At 42.1% G+C, this 16,793-nt stretch overlaps 1 protein-coding gene across 13 annotated transcripts in view; it reads right to left on the reverse strand.

The window, feature by feature from the left end:
• The window catches only part of LOC137321234 (antiviral innate immune response receptor RIG-I-like), a 131,416-nt gene that overhangs the window by 108,143 nt on the left and 6,480 nt on the right, over positions 1 to 16,793 (reverse strand). The window contains exon 2 of one of the 13 annotated variants that reach the window (XM_067983556.1): positions 4,171 to 7,928. The exons of the other annotated variants lie outside the window; for them this stretch is intronic. Within the exon in view, the coding sequence (XP_067839657.1) occupies positions 4,767 to 7,925 (3,159 nt within the window). The 5' untranslated portion in view covers positions 7,926 to 7,928 and the 3' untranslated portion in view covers positions 4,171 to 4,766. Of the gene's footprint in view, positions 1 to 4,170; positions 7,929 to 16,793 lie in introns of those variants that run through there. 13 annotated transcript variants of the gene reach the window in all.

Raw genomic sequence — 16,793 nt, forward strand, 5'->3', positions numbered from 1 at the left:
TGTGCACATACTGGAGCAATAATCCATTATCTTAACTGCAACTACACAAATTGCTGTGAATTCCCTTCCTATTTGCCATGTTTGCCTACAAAAAAAAAATCGACTACACTTCAAAATTAATTCATCGGCTGTAAAGCGCATTAGGTGACATGAAAAGCATTATATAAATACAAGCTCTTTCCTTTTTTTTAATGCTTTTAGGGTTTCAGTATTTATAATTTATCATAGATTTGCTTTTCCTGTCTCCCCCCCCCCCCCCCCCACCGAGTTTGCTGCTCCCAGTATCCATGTCTCTCCGATTTTACTGCATTCAAACCCGCCTGTTAGCTGCCTTCCACTCTTTGATCAGTATTGTCAGGGATGCAAATGCCTCTTTGCCCTATCCTACATCTATCTAGTTTAAATGATTCTTTACAAATGCCTCAATGCTCTTCACCAGGTTAATTTGGTTTCTACATTTTGTTTGGTGCAGTCCATCTCTCCAGTTCCAGTGCTTTTTGTCTTGAAAATGCTTCAAATTACTTATGACGTTTGCATCATTATATTCATACCAGATTGCCAGCCATTTATAAACATCCTCAATTTTTTGGTGAATTCCCTTCCTATTTACAAAAATGATACCAGAACTGAGAGCTTATAACTATCAAGAAAGACTGAACAGGCTGGGGCTCTTTAGAAAAAAGACTGAGAAGCGACCTAACAGAGGTCTTTAAAATTATGACGGGGGGCGGATTTGATAGGATGGACGTAGAGAAGATGTTTCCACTTGTGGGGGAGACCAAAACTAAGGGCCATAAATATAAAATAGTCACTAATAAATCCAATAGGGAATTCAGGAGAAACTTGTTCACTCAGAGGGTGGTGAGAATGTGGAACTCGCTACTACGTGGAGTGGTTGAGGCGAATAGCATAGATGGATTTAAGGGGAAGATAGATAAACATGAGGGAGAAAGGAATAGAAGGACATTTTGGTAGAGTGAGATGAAGTAAATAGAGTGGGAGGAGGCTCATGTGGAGCATAAACACCGGCATAGACCAGTTGGGCTGAATGGCCTGTTTCTGTGCTGTAAATTCTATGTAATTCCAAACATGGGGAGCATACCGGAGAACATTATGTTGCAACCACTATCTGAGTTTTCAGGCAATCCTCATATATGTGATTCTCCATATGTCATTTGCCCCTATGTGGAGATGCCATCATTGTCCCTTCTGCATTCCTTCTAACCAAATTTGGATTCGGAAGTACAATTTCAAAATTTGCAGACAACACCAAATTGGTGGGGGGGGGGGGGGGGGGGGGGGGGGCGGGGCGGGGGGAGTGTAGTTAATACAAAGGAAGAATGCGTCAAAATGCAAGAGGACATTAATAAACTTGCAGAATGGGCATGTAATTGGCAAATCAATTTCAATATAGGTAAGTGTGAGGTGGTGCATTTTGGTAGAAAGAATAAGGAGGCCTCAAGTTGCTTGGATAATAAGAGTCAATACGGGATAGAGGAGCAAAGGGATCTGGGGTACAGATACACCAATCACGAAAAGTAGCGATGCAGATTAATAAGACCATAAAAAGGCAAATCAAACAGTGAGGTTCGTTTCTAGAGGGATAGAATTGAAAAGTAAAGAAGTTACGTTAAACTTGTATAGTTCCTTGGTTAGACCACATTTGGAGTATTGTGCACAGTTCTGGTCTCCTTATTATAGAAAGGATAGAGAGCCGTAGGAGGGGGTGCAAAAAAGATTCACAAGGATGATACCAGAACTGAGGGGATATACTTATCAGGAAAGACTAAACAGGCTGGTACTCTTTTCTCTAGAAAAGAGAAAGCTGAGGGGTGACCTGATAGAAGTCTTTAAGATAATGATAGGATTTGATAGGGTAGACGTAGAGAAAATGTATCCAGTTGTGGGGGAGTCCAAAACTAGAGGTCATTAATATAAAATAGTCACTAATAAATCCAATAAGGAATTTAAGAGAAACTTCTTTATCCAAACAGTGGTAAGAATGTGGAACTCGCTACCACATGGAGTAGTTGAGGCAATTAGCATAGATACATTTAAGGAGAAGCTAGATAGGTACATGAGGGAGAAAGAAATAGAAGGTTATCCTGATATGGTTAGATGAAGTTGGGAGGGAGGACGCTCATGTGGAGCATAAATGCCAGCATGGACCAGTTGGGCTGAATGGCCTGTTTCTGTGCTGTAGTTTCGATGTAACCTTTCTTCATTGAGTACTGCTCTAGTTCCAGGTAAACAACTCACCATCCCATAGGTATTGCCCTTCTGACATGTCTAGCCACCTTCCTTAACAAGGAATCCCATATAACTATATCTCCCTGCACCTGTCCGTCTGCATCTTTGTCCCAGCTATCTTCTATTACCTGATTTTATCCAGCATTATTGAAGTGCTCGGTATCTGTTAATGTCACTCCTAGTGGTAGTTTTACAGACTTTCTTACCTTCTTCACTACTTTTTCCAACCGTAATCCATCCAATATCCCTATTTTCTTGGTTTCTCTCAGTAGCTGCCTCCTTGGCAACCCTGTAACTGAATGCTTAGATCCCCAACTCAAAATCCTGAAGACCTTCTTGAGGTCCAGTGCTGGTCTGTCCATTTCATTGACAAATCATTTACGGAGCCTAGTAGTATCCACTCTCCCTTGGTATTCCCCTATTATTTGCCCTTTAATTCCTCTACCCTTCTCTCGAAGGCCACAGCCTTCTCTTTTAGTTTATTGATTCAACAATTTTCACAATTCTGCCCATTTATTACACTTGCTTCTCTCATTCAGAAGCATCCCACAGCAAGCATACCTCACAGCCCCCCATCCTAAATTACATTTCTCCTGGGGGGGGGGGGGCCCACTTTAATTTTATTTCTCTCAAAATGAGGAAATTTAGTAAAGCATAATGCATAAATCTGCTGTACTTTGTAAATAGGGAACTGGAAACTTTCACTCATATAAATATCAGGAATAACCCACCAGGACCTATATACATGGAAACAAGGAAGAAAAAAAGAACGAACTTTCATTTATATCGCATCTTTCATGACCTCGGGATGTCCCAAAGCGCTTCACAGCCAATGAAGTACTTTTGAAGTGTAGTCACTGTTGTAATGTAGGGAGACATGCAACAACAACTTGCACTTATATAGCACCTTTAACATAGTAAAACGTCCCAAGGCGTTTCACAGCAGCGATTATCAGACAAAATTTGACACCGAGCCACATAAGGAGATATTAGGACAGGTGAAAGAGGCAGGTTTTAAGGAGCGTCTTAAAGGAGGAGAGAGAGGTAGAGAGGTTTAGGGAGGGAATTCTGCAGCTTAGGGCCTAGGCAGCTGAAGGCACAACCGTCAGTGGTGGAGCGAACAAAATCAGGGATGCGCAAGAGGCCAGAATTGGAGGTGTGCAGGGATCTCGGAGGGTTGTAGGGCTGGAGGAGGTTAGAGATAGGGAGGGGGGGCTAGGCCATGGAGGGATTTGAAAACAAGGATAAGAATTTTAAAATGCAGGAAATCAATTACATGTAGAGTGAATTATTCGATAAAATTTAAACTATTTTCCCCCCTGCACATTTTGACTATCTTTAACTAAATTGCTGGCAGGTTTATGCAAGAGCCCGTTTAAAACATTTCACAATGCCCCTTCACAAATTCCTCAAACACAAAAATTATTTCTTACAAATTACAGGTAGTCTCACACACACACACTACATTATACATGTTTTAAAAAAGCAGCTCTTCATCTGCAACAGGTATAATTATCGGGTACATCAGAAATATTGACCTAGAAATAGAAAAGGTTAGAAATTCCCTTAATCCAAATACCCTCCTTCTACCTTCACAGCAAACTTTCCTAGTTTGCTGGAAGTTTTAACCAGGGTGACATAAATCTACAACTATGTAATTTTTTTTTGCAAAGCTAGTGCAAATCATAATTCTGTATAAAAATGGCAGAAACCAGCTCCCAAGAAACAAATCTGCTATCACATTGAATCATAATTGCTGGTGGAGCCTGACTAAAGCCTAGGGCTTGTAGCTGTTTCACATTTACATCAAGTATTACCATCAAGAGAGGCTGAAAGTATTTCACTTCCTATGGCAACATTTCTCACCGTGATGAGCACAAATTTCACCAGAAAAATTGAACACATTTATCAAAACTAATCTCGTAAAATGATTCAAAAACATTTTATTGCCAACCCAATTGCCAGTTTGATTGTTTTTATATATTTGGCAACTATTTTAGAACATTCAAGTACGATTATTTACAGAAGTGTAAGTGCCATTAATCTTCCCATCTGCATATTGTATGATTATTGACAGCCTGGAGCAGTTAAAATTGTTAAGTTTGTGTGATGCACTTTTTTGGCAATGATAAAATCAGATGAAAAGAAACATGTAACGTGTTTAAATAGATAAACCCACACAACTTCTCACGGCAACATAATGAGTCAGACCTTAATACAGTATAGTTATAAAATTTCCAATGTACAGATTCACCTTCCCAGTCTTCCTAAAGCAGCATCTGCACGTTTGATTGATCCGTACAGTGTTAGCAGTCTTGTCGACAGGAATTTTAAAAAAAACAAATCTGTACATATGATGCCAGCTTGATGACCATACACTCAGTAATCCTCTCTTGGCACTACTGTATGAATCTAATAAAATTCTCTTGGTTTTGTGGGGGGTGGGGGGGGGGAAGCCGGGGGTAGGAGGGAAAAGGAGCGATTTCCAATTTCAAACAAACTTTGTCTTGGGGAAACTATTTCCATGCATTTTCTGTTGAATGGTTAAACAGGTTGGTGCCATTAATGAACCTCTTTGGGATTTTCAACACCAAGGGTGGCCTGTCGGAGGAGTTTTTGGGAAGGGCTGTTGTTGGCGAGGGACAGTGTCCGTGGTCTTGCTCTTCCCCCTTGAAATTCCGATGATAGTCAGCGTCGGACACTGGATTTACGCCTTCTTGGCCGAGACAAGTCTGCGTGTTTGGATTTTCAGGACTGAGATCAGAATCCGTGGACAGCCCACACACATCCAAGGACTCCGTGCTTGTGTGCCTGAAGAGGATGTTAGCTGCTGCATTGGGAAGTTCCCGAGCTGCCCCTGGCTCAAGAACGCATTTCTCAACAAGTTCAAAATGGTTATTCTTAAGGTTAGTGGTTTTGCCTACAGTGCTGTTGTCACATTCCATACTTGTAACAATCACCTCATCACTATCACTTTCAATGGTTATGACAAGGGGTGAATGACGTTCATTATCCGCCCTCTCGCTGCTTTTTTCCTTTCTGCGTTTCTTTTTGTGTTTCTTCTTTCTCTTATGATGTCTGCTTGCTTCTGTTACCTTTCCTTCATACACTATTTCCACACTTGAACTCCTTTTCTTCTCTTTCTCTTTGTGTTTTTTCAATTTTGGTTTGCTGCTTAACGCACTCTCAACTAACGCAGAGCCACTTTTAGAGTTGCTGCTACACTGTGAAAGAGGACCAGGTGAACTGCCCTCCCTTCTGGGCAACATGTGAATTTCTGATGATAAGTTAGTAATCTGCAAAGTTGCACTTTTGCCGTCTTTGCTAGATGAACTTTCCAAATAATGAGTTTTATATTTTCTTTTGCCCCCTGGTTTCTCTTGCCTCACCTTATCAGTTCTACCAGAAGTAGTTCTAGACCTGGTGCTGGATGGGCTTCTCGATTGATAACTTCTATATTGGTAATAGACATCTTCCCTATGGCTACTTGGGCTTCTGAAGGTTGTACTTTCGGAACTAGATCGAACTCTATAATCTGAACATGGTGACACTCTCCTGTGGTGAGCTCTGGTTCTAGTTACAGAATCATGGCCGTCGTTAGTTCTACTGTGGTAACTATATCTTTCCCACTGATAGGAGAAACCTCTATTTCTTTCCTGGTATTCCCTCATATAGCTGTACGTCCTCTCTCTACTTCTGGACCGCCTTCTGTCTCTCACAGTAGCATAGCCTCTGCTCCAAGAACGTGATCTAGCTCGATGCCTGTAAATGATGCTGTCACTGTTTTGTGACCTGGTCCGACTTCTTGTGGGCGACGCTCTCTCTCGGTTCCTCGACCTCCTTCTGTCTCGGGTTTGATGGGCACGGGTTTCTCTGCTGCCCGATCTCGCCCTCTCTCTTGATGAAGATTGGTCTCTGCTGATTCTTCTGTTCCAGTCTTTAGCTCTGTGTTCTCCTCTGCAGTAAGAGTAGGTCAGCATGGCTCGATCCCTGCTGCTTGATCGGTCACGCCTCCTAAGATCACGCTTGTCTCTACTTTGTGATCGGATTCTAGACCGATCCTTAGCATTGCTGTCAACTCTGCTTGAAGTCCTTTTCCTGTGTCTACCTGAAGATGATGTGCTGCCCCCAGAATGGGAACTTTTTTTATGACTGTGACGCTTCTCTCTTTTTGATTTATTACTCTTTTTCCGTTTTGATTTTTTTCTTTTCCATCGGTCCCTGGACACAGACGATCTGGTTGACGAGGACCTGGTTGACATGGACCAACTGCTGCTGCTGCTGCTGTGGAATCGTATATGCACAGGCTGTTCAACAACCTCGTTGTTCGTGACCTGCACTGAAACCTCAGAATCTGAACTCAGCTCGATAAGCTCAGGCGTTCTTTCAGCTAAAGGCTTCACGTAACCGACTATTAAGCAGTCATCTCCCGAACGGGTTGAGCCCTCTTCCTTTGTGCCAGGGTCGGTCTTTATTGGCATCCCATGTAACGACGAACCAGCCTGTGGTGGAGTCTCTTCAGAAACAAGAGAGGTTTCATCAGGCGAGGAATTGCCCGGCTCCATGGTTTCTGCGACTGAGTAAGAAGGGCCGGGAGTTTCGTCGTCCCACGTTGCTTGACTCAGGCCAAGAGCTAACTCTGAAGGATTAGGGATTGCTCTATCTTCTTCCTGAATGTTTGTGGTGTCGGGAGATATTGTGATGACAGATAAATCGGAGTCACTTTCTTCCTCATAGGATGGAGCTGGACAGTCATAATTGGCCCTCTGGTCATACGATGCCATATTAAATGGCGCCCGAGCAAAGCTTATAAACTCGTGCAAGAAATGGTCCGTGCGACTGAGCAAAAAGGGCCTCAGTTCTTCCTGAAATGCCTCACTTTCCATGTCGTATCGAGTGATGTTAGACATGACGATGTGCTGCACAATGTTGACTACAGAACCGTGGGAGCCAAACAAGACACAGAGTTCACGTTTCAACCATGGCATCAACCGGTGAAGACATGCGGCATTGCGGCGGAAGAACTCGGCTGAAATGTCTCGGTACCGACCCCCATCCTGCACGTTCCTGACGCGCACGCCCGATCGGTACAATTCCCGTCTAAAATTGATCATCTCTTGCTCTTGGACCTGGCGTGTGGATCTGCCCTCGGACTGCGCTCTCCTCCGCGCGCCCAGTCGCAACATCATCCGTCGGAGGCTGCGTCCTTGATGTATTCGGGTTTGTCGCCCAAGTCCTTCAAATAGCACTCCGTTGTCAGGCAATTCGGAAATAACCGGAGACCTCCGAGGCTGATAGGTCATTCGACGTTCCCGGGTTAGTGTCGTTCGGTATCTAAACCTCTGCCCTCCTGGGCTGCCGAATGAGCCATTCTCTGTTGCCTTCAGTACATATTCCTGAAAATCATTTTCAGTGCGCACACTGTGGAAGATGGAGTTAAAAGGCTGTTTGCACAGAGGGCATTCTGCTTTGTTTCGAGACCATTCCTGGATGCAGCGAAAGCAGAATTTATGGAAGCAGCGATCGATGTAAGACATGTTGTCAAATCTGTCCAGACAGATGGGGCATTTCGCATCCGGCGATGCTTCAGCCCGGACTCCATGTGGAATCTTGCTGGTTTCGGGTTCTGGTGAAAATTGGTTATCCGCATTCAAATCCTCTGTAGCGGAAGCCATAATCTGAAAATCAAAAGTAAAAAATCCCATGAAGTGCTTTTGAACCCATACCAAAAGAAAAAGCTTAGAAAAGGTGTCATGTGTTTCCCTGTAAAATCCAGTGAAGTTTTCCATGTATAGTACAGACTGGCTGGAAATCAAGTCCCAGGCCTCTGCCATTCTATAGCCAGCTACTAGGAGGATCGTGAGAGGGGTCTGGGGTAACATGCCCTCCAGTTTACCCTCCCCCTGGGGGTGTACCTGAAACCTGGCCCGGTTGAGATAATAAGCTTACTTTGTCAGGAACTACAGGTGCAAATTCAAGCAGAACCACTTTGAACCACCTCATTTTAAAAAAATATACATGATAATTGAACAAGGATGTGGCTTAAAATAGCCAGAGTTCAACATGACTAGAAAAGAGAAGGCTGAGGGGTGACCTGAAAGAGAGAGGTCTTTAAGATTATGAAAGGGTTTGATAGGGTAGGCCTAGAGATGATGTTTCCACTAGTTGGGGGAGACCAAAACTAGGGGCCATAAATGTAAGATAGTTATTAATAAATGCAATGAAGAATTCAGGAGAAATTTCTTTACCCAGAGAGTGGTTAGAACATGGAACTCACTACCACATGGAGTGGTTGAGGCGAATAGCACAGATGCATTTAAGGGGACGCTAGATAAACACATGAGGAGAAAAGGAATAGAAGGGCATGCTGATAGGGTTGGATGAAGAGGGTTGGAAGGAGGCTCATGTGGAGCATGGACCAGTTGGGCCGAATGGCCTGTTTCTGTGCTGCACATTCTATGTAATATTTTACAGGTGGTATCTTGCTGATATACTAAGCCTCTGGTTTGCACAGCGACTGCACAGCACCAGCTGGATAACACTTTGGTAGGTAGCATTTCTCAACTGTAGCATTGTAGGACACCTCTATCTGCAGCATAGGATAGTTAAGGAGTACAACCCCTATGTTCCACACCTTCAGCTCTACAGACCAAATAATTACCCAAGTCAAGTCTGTGAAAAACTTTAGGCTCATCAGTTCGTCTACCTGACTCTCCCTCCCCCAGTCCCAAATTCTTAACAACTGCACGACTTATAACTAAAGCTGAAACCAGAATTCTTAGCTTTGTGGGCACGTCCAGAATGTAGTGCGATGCTTTGACATTTGGGTTGCCATTATGGATTGAAATGACAGTGATTTAAATTTCATGCAGGAAGCAAAACTGGAGTGTGGACTTCAATCCATTCCAGCCCACTTGGAAAACACAACCAATATCATACGTGTAACAGCAGACACAAACCATTATTGACACCGAGGACCACATACAAATTGGAGAACATTCTGAGCCCTTTCTTTTTTTTTAATATAAAGAAATCTAATTAAAGTAAAAATGCAGAAAGACCTTATGTTCCAGTTTTGTTGCAACAGCTAGCAACAACCTGAACCAGTAGCATTTGCATGCAACCCCCACCCCCCTCCTCCCAACTCTCCAACACATTCAAATTTTCTAGGGCAATTGAATCCTCCCTGTTCTTGCATCCAGTTTTCCTCAAATTTAATGACACATGGAAGAGATGTCCCATTATCCTGTCAGGGTCAGCAATATCAATGGGAGTGGGTAGAGGAAACTGCAGCTGCACAGCACCACTCAACTAAAATCTGAATTTCAATATCACAGGTAGCACGTATGTAGTAAAGGGACAAATAGATCCAATGGTGAACATGACACTGTTCAATTGTCGAAACTTAACACTATACCAATGCACTAACACACTCAGACCAGTATCACAAAGGGAAAAGTTTTACTTTAATTGACTTGTATACAGGGGAAGCTGTATCCTCAAGCCATGATTGAAGGCACAACTTCCTCGAGTCATTGAGACAGCTTAGGTTTATACAGTTAATTGTGTCCGCCCACCTGTCGTATAGAATGTGGGCGTACACGTACATTCTTTATTGGTTCAGGTAGTTGGTCAATCAAGTAGTGAGCCTGCCCCCTCTGGACGTCCATAGCTCATTCCTATTTTGGCACGTAGGCCTCGTAGGCCTGAGCACACTTATACTCCCCACATTCCTGAGCTGGTTATCAGTAGGACTGAAGTCAGTCTCAAGGCCACATGGCCTCTCAAGAAACTGTATTCTCATTATATTTTATAGTCAGCAATACCCTTATCTGCTAGGGGGGCCAGACGGTACTAAGCACCTGCTCAGCCAACTTAATTATCAACATACCAAGGCTTAAACGTAATGACACAATTGTGTCTTTCTGTGTGTGTGTGCTGTAGCTACACCATTATGTGAGCCAAAGAGTTAACATGGTCAAATATCCATCATGCATTTCTTCTTTACTATGGTCAAGTAACTGTTCATGCATTTCTACATTAATATGGTCAAGTATCTCTTTATGCATTTCTACACAATCTTTGGAGGCTGTAAGGATGGAGAAGGGACTGGCTGGGTTCTGGAGAGAAGAAACCAGAGACAACACACACATCCCACTAGACTTCTCAGCCAGGAGGTAGTCCAGTCCAACCTGCACACATAACCACTACTCCTTCGTTCAGCTGCCAAGAAGCAAGCTAAAGAATGTGGAAGAGGTTCCCCCCTTCTCTCTCCCACGTTTCTCATCAGCTTTCTGTACCTCTACCTGAATGACTAGCTATGACCGATAAAACTCAGCTCCTGAATAAGTACTAGTGCCAAGATTAGTCCACTGGATTTACAATTTGGATCTTCCAAGAGTCCAACTTTTTTGGTAACATTGGTATCTCCATGAATCCGATCAGTATATCCACATTATAACCAAAACAACTTGCGCCTTTAACGTAGGAAAATATCTCAAGGTGCTTTCTTTCCCACGGTTTGCTTTCTATGTAGAAATCATAATTTGCTATTGCCTAGGTCATCCTCCAACTTTCTAATGTGTAACAGGCTTCAATAGTTTATAAAAGGACTCAATAGCAAACTGTCTTGTGTGTGTTTGTATCTGTGTATAATAATATATATATATATATATGACTAGATTCCTTTACCCAGGGAGTGGTTAGAATGCGGAACTGGCTACCACATGGAGTGGTTGAGGCATTTAACGAGAAGCTAGATAAGTTCATGATGGAGAAAGGAATGCTGTAACCTACAGGGCTACGGACCAAGTGCTGGAAAGTGGGATTAAGCTGGATAGCTCTTTTTCAGCTAGCATGGACACGATGGGCCGAATGACCTCTACCTAACTTTCTATGATTCTATGAATAGATGTTTATGCTGATAGGGTTAGATGAAGAGGGGTGGGAGGAGGCTCATAAGGAGCATAAACACTGGCACAGTTGGGCCGAATGGACTATTTCTATGCTGTATATTCTATGTAATTCCTCTTACCCTCCCCATCACGTAGGATCTTATAGCTGAGAGAGGGCAGACAACAGGGTGGTTGCGCCAGTTTTTAATCTTTTCAATCACTATTACTAATGAGGCTCAATGTGCTTACAGCAGCACAGGAGAGGATCAGCTAACAAGGTATTGTTGAAGGATGGGAAAGGAACACTGATTAACAGAAACAAATGTAAGGAATCTTACAACACCAGATTCCTTACATTTGTCCACCCCAGTCCATCACCGGCATCTCCACATCATAACAAAAACAATGCATAGATAGTTGTAGCAATCTCAACAAGATTTACTGAAACCCAAATCCAAAAACATGGCTAAAAACCTTCCTAACACAAAGCCCCCATTTGTGTGTCCAGTTTTGAATGTGTTAATGTTACTATGCTGGGACTTTCCACCATGGGGACATCATCTGTTTGCTGCATACAGGCTCATCTGAAATACAGACAGGCTACACCATGAATTTTTCCAGAAGTTTTGAATCTGTAATTTAGAGAAAATAGTACAACAACTGGCAGTGTAAAAACTCAATTACAGGAATATTTTACCATGGATAGAACCCCAGCAGACCTTGTGATCAGTTTTATTCCAACCTACGACACCATCCCATTTGATGACTAATACATTAAGTGTATCTTCCCAGCTTCATGCATTTTTTACTTATTACAGTTTGAAAGAACTTTAAGATTTGGGGTGATAACTTTATTGCTGATAGAATTGGAGAGACCTTTGTCTGACATGGGCTCATTTCTTCATGGCAAAGTTTTCCTTTCTGGATACAGTGCCTGAAAAAAAGTCAATGTTTTGAAACCAAAAACTCAACGCAAAAGAGTATCTCGCCCACAAAAGGCCCTAAGATCACCCTCCTCTAGCGTGGGAAAGAACTGACGAAGAGAAAAATCTAGCAGTGTTATAAGAACCCCATTGATACACAATGCAGCAGAAAAAGGGGGTGACATCCCTGATTTCATGATATCATTGATGTCAAATACCGTAAACAGACATCATCCCTTGTGACTTATCCATTGCAATTGACCTGGCATATGTGTGCTCACTCCATCAGAGATAGCGGATGCATTGGTTATGATCTTCCAAAATTCCCTAGATTCTAGAACGGTCCCAGTGGATTGGAAGGTAGCAAATGTAACCCCGCTATTCAAGAAAAGAGGGAGAGAGAAAACAGGGAACTACAGGCCATTTAGCCTGATATCAGTCATCCGGAAAATGCTGGAACCCATTATTAAGGAAGTGGTAACAGTTAGAACATCATAGTATGATTAGGCAGAGTCAATGTGATTTTATGAAAGGGAAATCGTGTTTGACAAATTTATTAAAGTTTTTTGAGGATGTAACTAGCAGGGTAGATAAAGGGGAACCAGTGGATGTAGTATATTGGATTTTCAAAAGGCATTCGATAAGGTGCCACATAAAAGGTTGTTATGCAAGATAAGGGCTCATGGGATTGGGGGTAACATATAAGCATGGATAGAGTGCTTGGGCCTCAGCCATTTACAATCTATATTAATGACTTGGATGAAGGAACCGAGTGTAACATATCCATGTTTGCTGACGATACAAAGCTAGGTGGGAAAGTAAGCAGTGAGGAGGACACAGAGTCTGCAAAGGGATAGAGACAGGTTAAGTGAATGGGCAAGAAGATGGCAGATGGAGTATAATGTGGGGAAATGTGAGGTTTAGTAGGAAGAATAGAAAAACAGAATATTTTTTAAAATGGTGAGAAAGTATTAAATGTTGGTGCCCAGAGAGATTTGGGTGTCCTGGTACAAGAAACACAAAAAGTTAGCATGCAGGTGCAGCAGGCAATTAGGAAAGCAAATGGCACATTGGCCTTTATTGCAAGGGGGTTGGAGTACATAAGAACATAAGAAATAGGAGCAGGAGTAGGCCAATCGGCCCTTCGAGCCTGCTCCGCCATTCAATAAGATCATGGCTGATCTGGTCCTAACCTCAAATCTAAATTCATGTCCAATTTCCTGCCCGCTCCCCGTAACCCCTAATTCCCTTTACTTCCAGGAAACTGTCTATTTCTGTTTTAAATTTATTCAATGATGTAGCTTCCACAGCTTCCTGGGGCAGCAAATTCCACAGACCTACCACCCTCTGAGTGAAGAAGTTTCTCCTCATCTCAGTTTTGAAAGAGCAGCCCCTTATTCTAAGATTATGCCCCCTAGTTCTAGTTTCACCCATCCTTGGGAATATCCTCACCGCATCCACCCGATCAAGCCCCTTCACAATCTTATATGTTTCAATAAGATCGCCTCTCATTCTTCTGAACTCCAATGAGTAGAGTCCCAATCTACTCAACCTCTCCTCATATGTCTGCCCCCTCATCCCCGGGATTAACCGAGTGAACCTTCTTTGTACTGCCTCGAGAGCAAGTATGTCTTTTCTTAAGTATGGAGACCAAAACTGTATGCAGTATTCCAGGTGCGGTCTCACCAATACCTTATATAACTGCAGCAATACCTCCCTGTTTTTATATTCTATCCCCCTAGCAATAAACGCCAACATTCCGTTGGCCTTCTTGATCACCTGCTGCACCTGCATACTAACTTACTACAATTGTACAGAGCTTTGGTGAGACCTCACCTGGAGTACTGCGTACAGTTTTGGTTTCCTTATCTAAGGAAGGATATACTTGCCTTAGAGGCAGTACAAGGAAGTTCACTAGATTAATTCCTGGGAAGAGAGGGTTGTCCTATGAGGAGAGGTTGAATAGAATGGGCCTATACTCTCTGGAGTTTAGAAGAATGAGAGGTGATCTCATGGAAACATATGAGATTCTGAGGGGGCTTGACAGGGTAGATGCTGAGAGGTTGTTTTCCCCAGCTGGAGAGTCTAGAACTAGGGGGCATAGTCGCAGGATAAGGAGTCGGCCATTTAATACTGAGATGAGGAGGAATTTCATCACTCTGGTTGTGAATCTTTGGAATTCTCTAACCCAGAGGGCTGTGGATGCTGAGTCGTTGAGTATATTCAAGACTGAAATAGATCATTTTTTTGATTTTGGGGGAATCAAGGGATATGGGGATCGGGCAGGAAAGTAGAGTTGAGGTTGAAGATCAGCCATGATTTGATTGAATGGCGGTGCAGGCTTGAGGGGCCGTATGGCCTACTCCTACTCCTGTTTCTTATGTTCTTATGTACGTGGAAGATTGAAGCTGTTTCTGTTACAAACATGTGGTACCGCTGTCTGTTAATACCTTTTCACCTTTTGTAAGCTCCCAGATCAGATATAATACTACTGGATACCGAATGCAATTCTCTCTACTCTGCCTAGCAAGATACCTTAGGCCCAGCCTCACATTACATCAGTGTGGCATTTCCCTTACCTGCACCAGCCACCCTTGTAGCCTCTCTCAGTGAGACTGCCAATTTGGAGATTGTGGGTCCACTAGAAATTGGGCTCAGACTTGCCCAAACACATTTCATGCAAGACTTTTATAGGTAGTAGAGAGAGGACACTTTCATCTCATCACTCTGGTCTGCATTCTAAACTAGGTCTCAGAGCTTATTCACTCACTGCACCATCCAGGCCATTTTTAATACTTTACTGGGTACATCACGGCCCATTACTTCCAAATGTACCCCCAAAACCAAACCAAAGTAAAAAGTGGGTTTTCAGCTGAAACAGACCTGGTAAGGTGTATCTTCACAAATTCACGACTCGGCAATGGGAATATTTTTCACTTTGCCACAATTCTGTCATAATGATTTATTGCCCAGGTGATGAGATTTTTCTTATTTTCTAATGAATAAAATCTTAGCTTCCCTTCAAAAATATGTGTTAAGCAGAATACACATGCTTCCTTCCCCACCAAAATTCAATCTTTATTTTCTTGCAAGACTTTCTGTAACTCTAAGCACACAATTCTGCCAAACGCAAGTTATCCAACCATCTTCACTTGTGGATATAAAACTCTTATTTCCGGGGGAACGAAAAGACCTTTAACATTAGAAATAATGAGAATGACACCAAAATGATCTCTGCACACCACTCTCCTGAGTTTACACCCTCTGGTCTCCTTTTAAGCTCACTGGAAGCAGATTTGTAAGGAGACCTGCTTCTGTATATATGTATGTGCAAGTAGGACACATCATCACCAAACAGAAAAAGTGTTATTTGATTTTAAAAATCCCTTTAACGGCATATTTAGACCAGCAGCCACCAAACATACCAACTGTAAGGCTTTAATTTAATTGATCACGTGTATTGTAATAAATAGATGCGCCATCTGAAGATTAAATATCAGTGTCACACATTTCCCTCCTTTTTTGTCCATCAGTTGACTTATGAGATTATAAAAAAAAGAACAAGTTGGTTCAAAACAAGTTATGAATTTGGTAACTTTCTCCAGTGAACCCCCCACCCCCACAAGACATATAAGTGTTAAAGAATCTAATAAGATTTTTGTCACGTTTTCACATCACTTTGGACAGGAACGTAAGACGGAATACAACATTGCCCTAGTAAAAATCAAAATTTTATTAGCATGTCCTAGGAATTATTTCATGATTTTATGAACACAGTAACAAGATAGGGATTATTCATGCTTCAGAAACGCTGTTCAATTGCACAAGCACGCTGAATAATTAAATTACAGCATAAAACAGATCCTCCTTCAAACGCCTTCAAAAAGGCAAAACCTTAAAATTAGAGCTAGGCCGTTCAGGGGTGATGTCAGGTAGCACTTCTTCACACAAAGGGTAGTGGAAATCTGGAACTCTCCCCCCCAAAATGCTGTTGAGGCTGGGAGGTCAATTGAAAATTTCAAAACTGAGTTTGATAAGATTTTTGTTAAGGTATTAAGGGTTACAAAACCAAGGCGAGTAAATGGAGTTAAGGTACAGATCAGCCATGATCTACTTGAATGGTGGAACTGACTCAAGGGGCTGAATGGCCTACTGCTGTGCCTACAACACCTTTAATCATTTGGTGTTTGTTGTTTAGTGAACGGATCAGAGGTAGTTAAATGACCTTGAAATGTCAGGCCGAATTGCTTCCAACAGATGCTGGATGCACTTTTTATAAAAAAATAAACTGATTACTGAGTGATAAAAACATTTACAGCCAGAAATCTCTCAAACTAGAAATTGTGTAATTGCACCAACTTCCTTACTTTTTAAAAACAAAAGCAAGTTTTGATTAAGACATATAAAGTTTTTTTTCCAGAAATTGGTTTGTTACTTGTACATAACATCACACCATCAGAAATATTTATGTGATAAGGTTTTTAAGAAAATGCTCACTTCTGGATACCAATAACAAATTATTGTTGGATAAGCTTTTGGTTTCTTACTGCTGGCCACAGTGCATACACGGGGCTAATATTTTGCAAACTACAGGAATGCACAGTAATGATATAGCAGGCCAAAATGTTAATGTTTGTCTGAATTTCAGTTCCTGTTGAACAAAAAGGTGTTTAATATGATAATGTTGATTTAATGCAGGGTCATTGATATCAATCTGTTGAATAGT

This window comes from Heptranchias perlo, chromosome 4 (genome assembly GCF_035084215.1).
Source record: "Heptranchias perlo isolate sHepPer1 chromosome 4, sHepPer1.hap1, whole genome shotgun sequence".
In the NCBI taxonomy this organism is placed as follows: Eukaryota; Metazoa; Chordata; class Chondrichthyes; order Hexanchiformes; family Hexanchidae; genus Heptranchias; species Heptranchias perlo.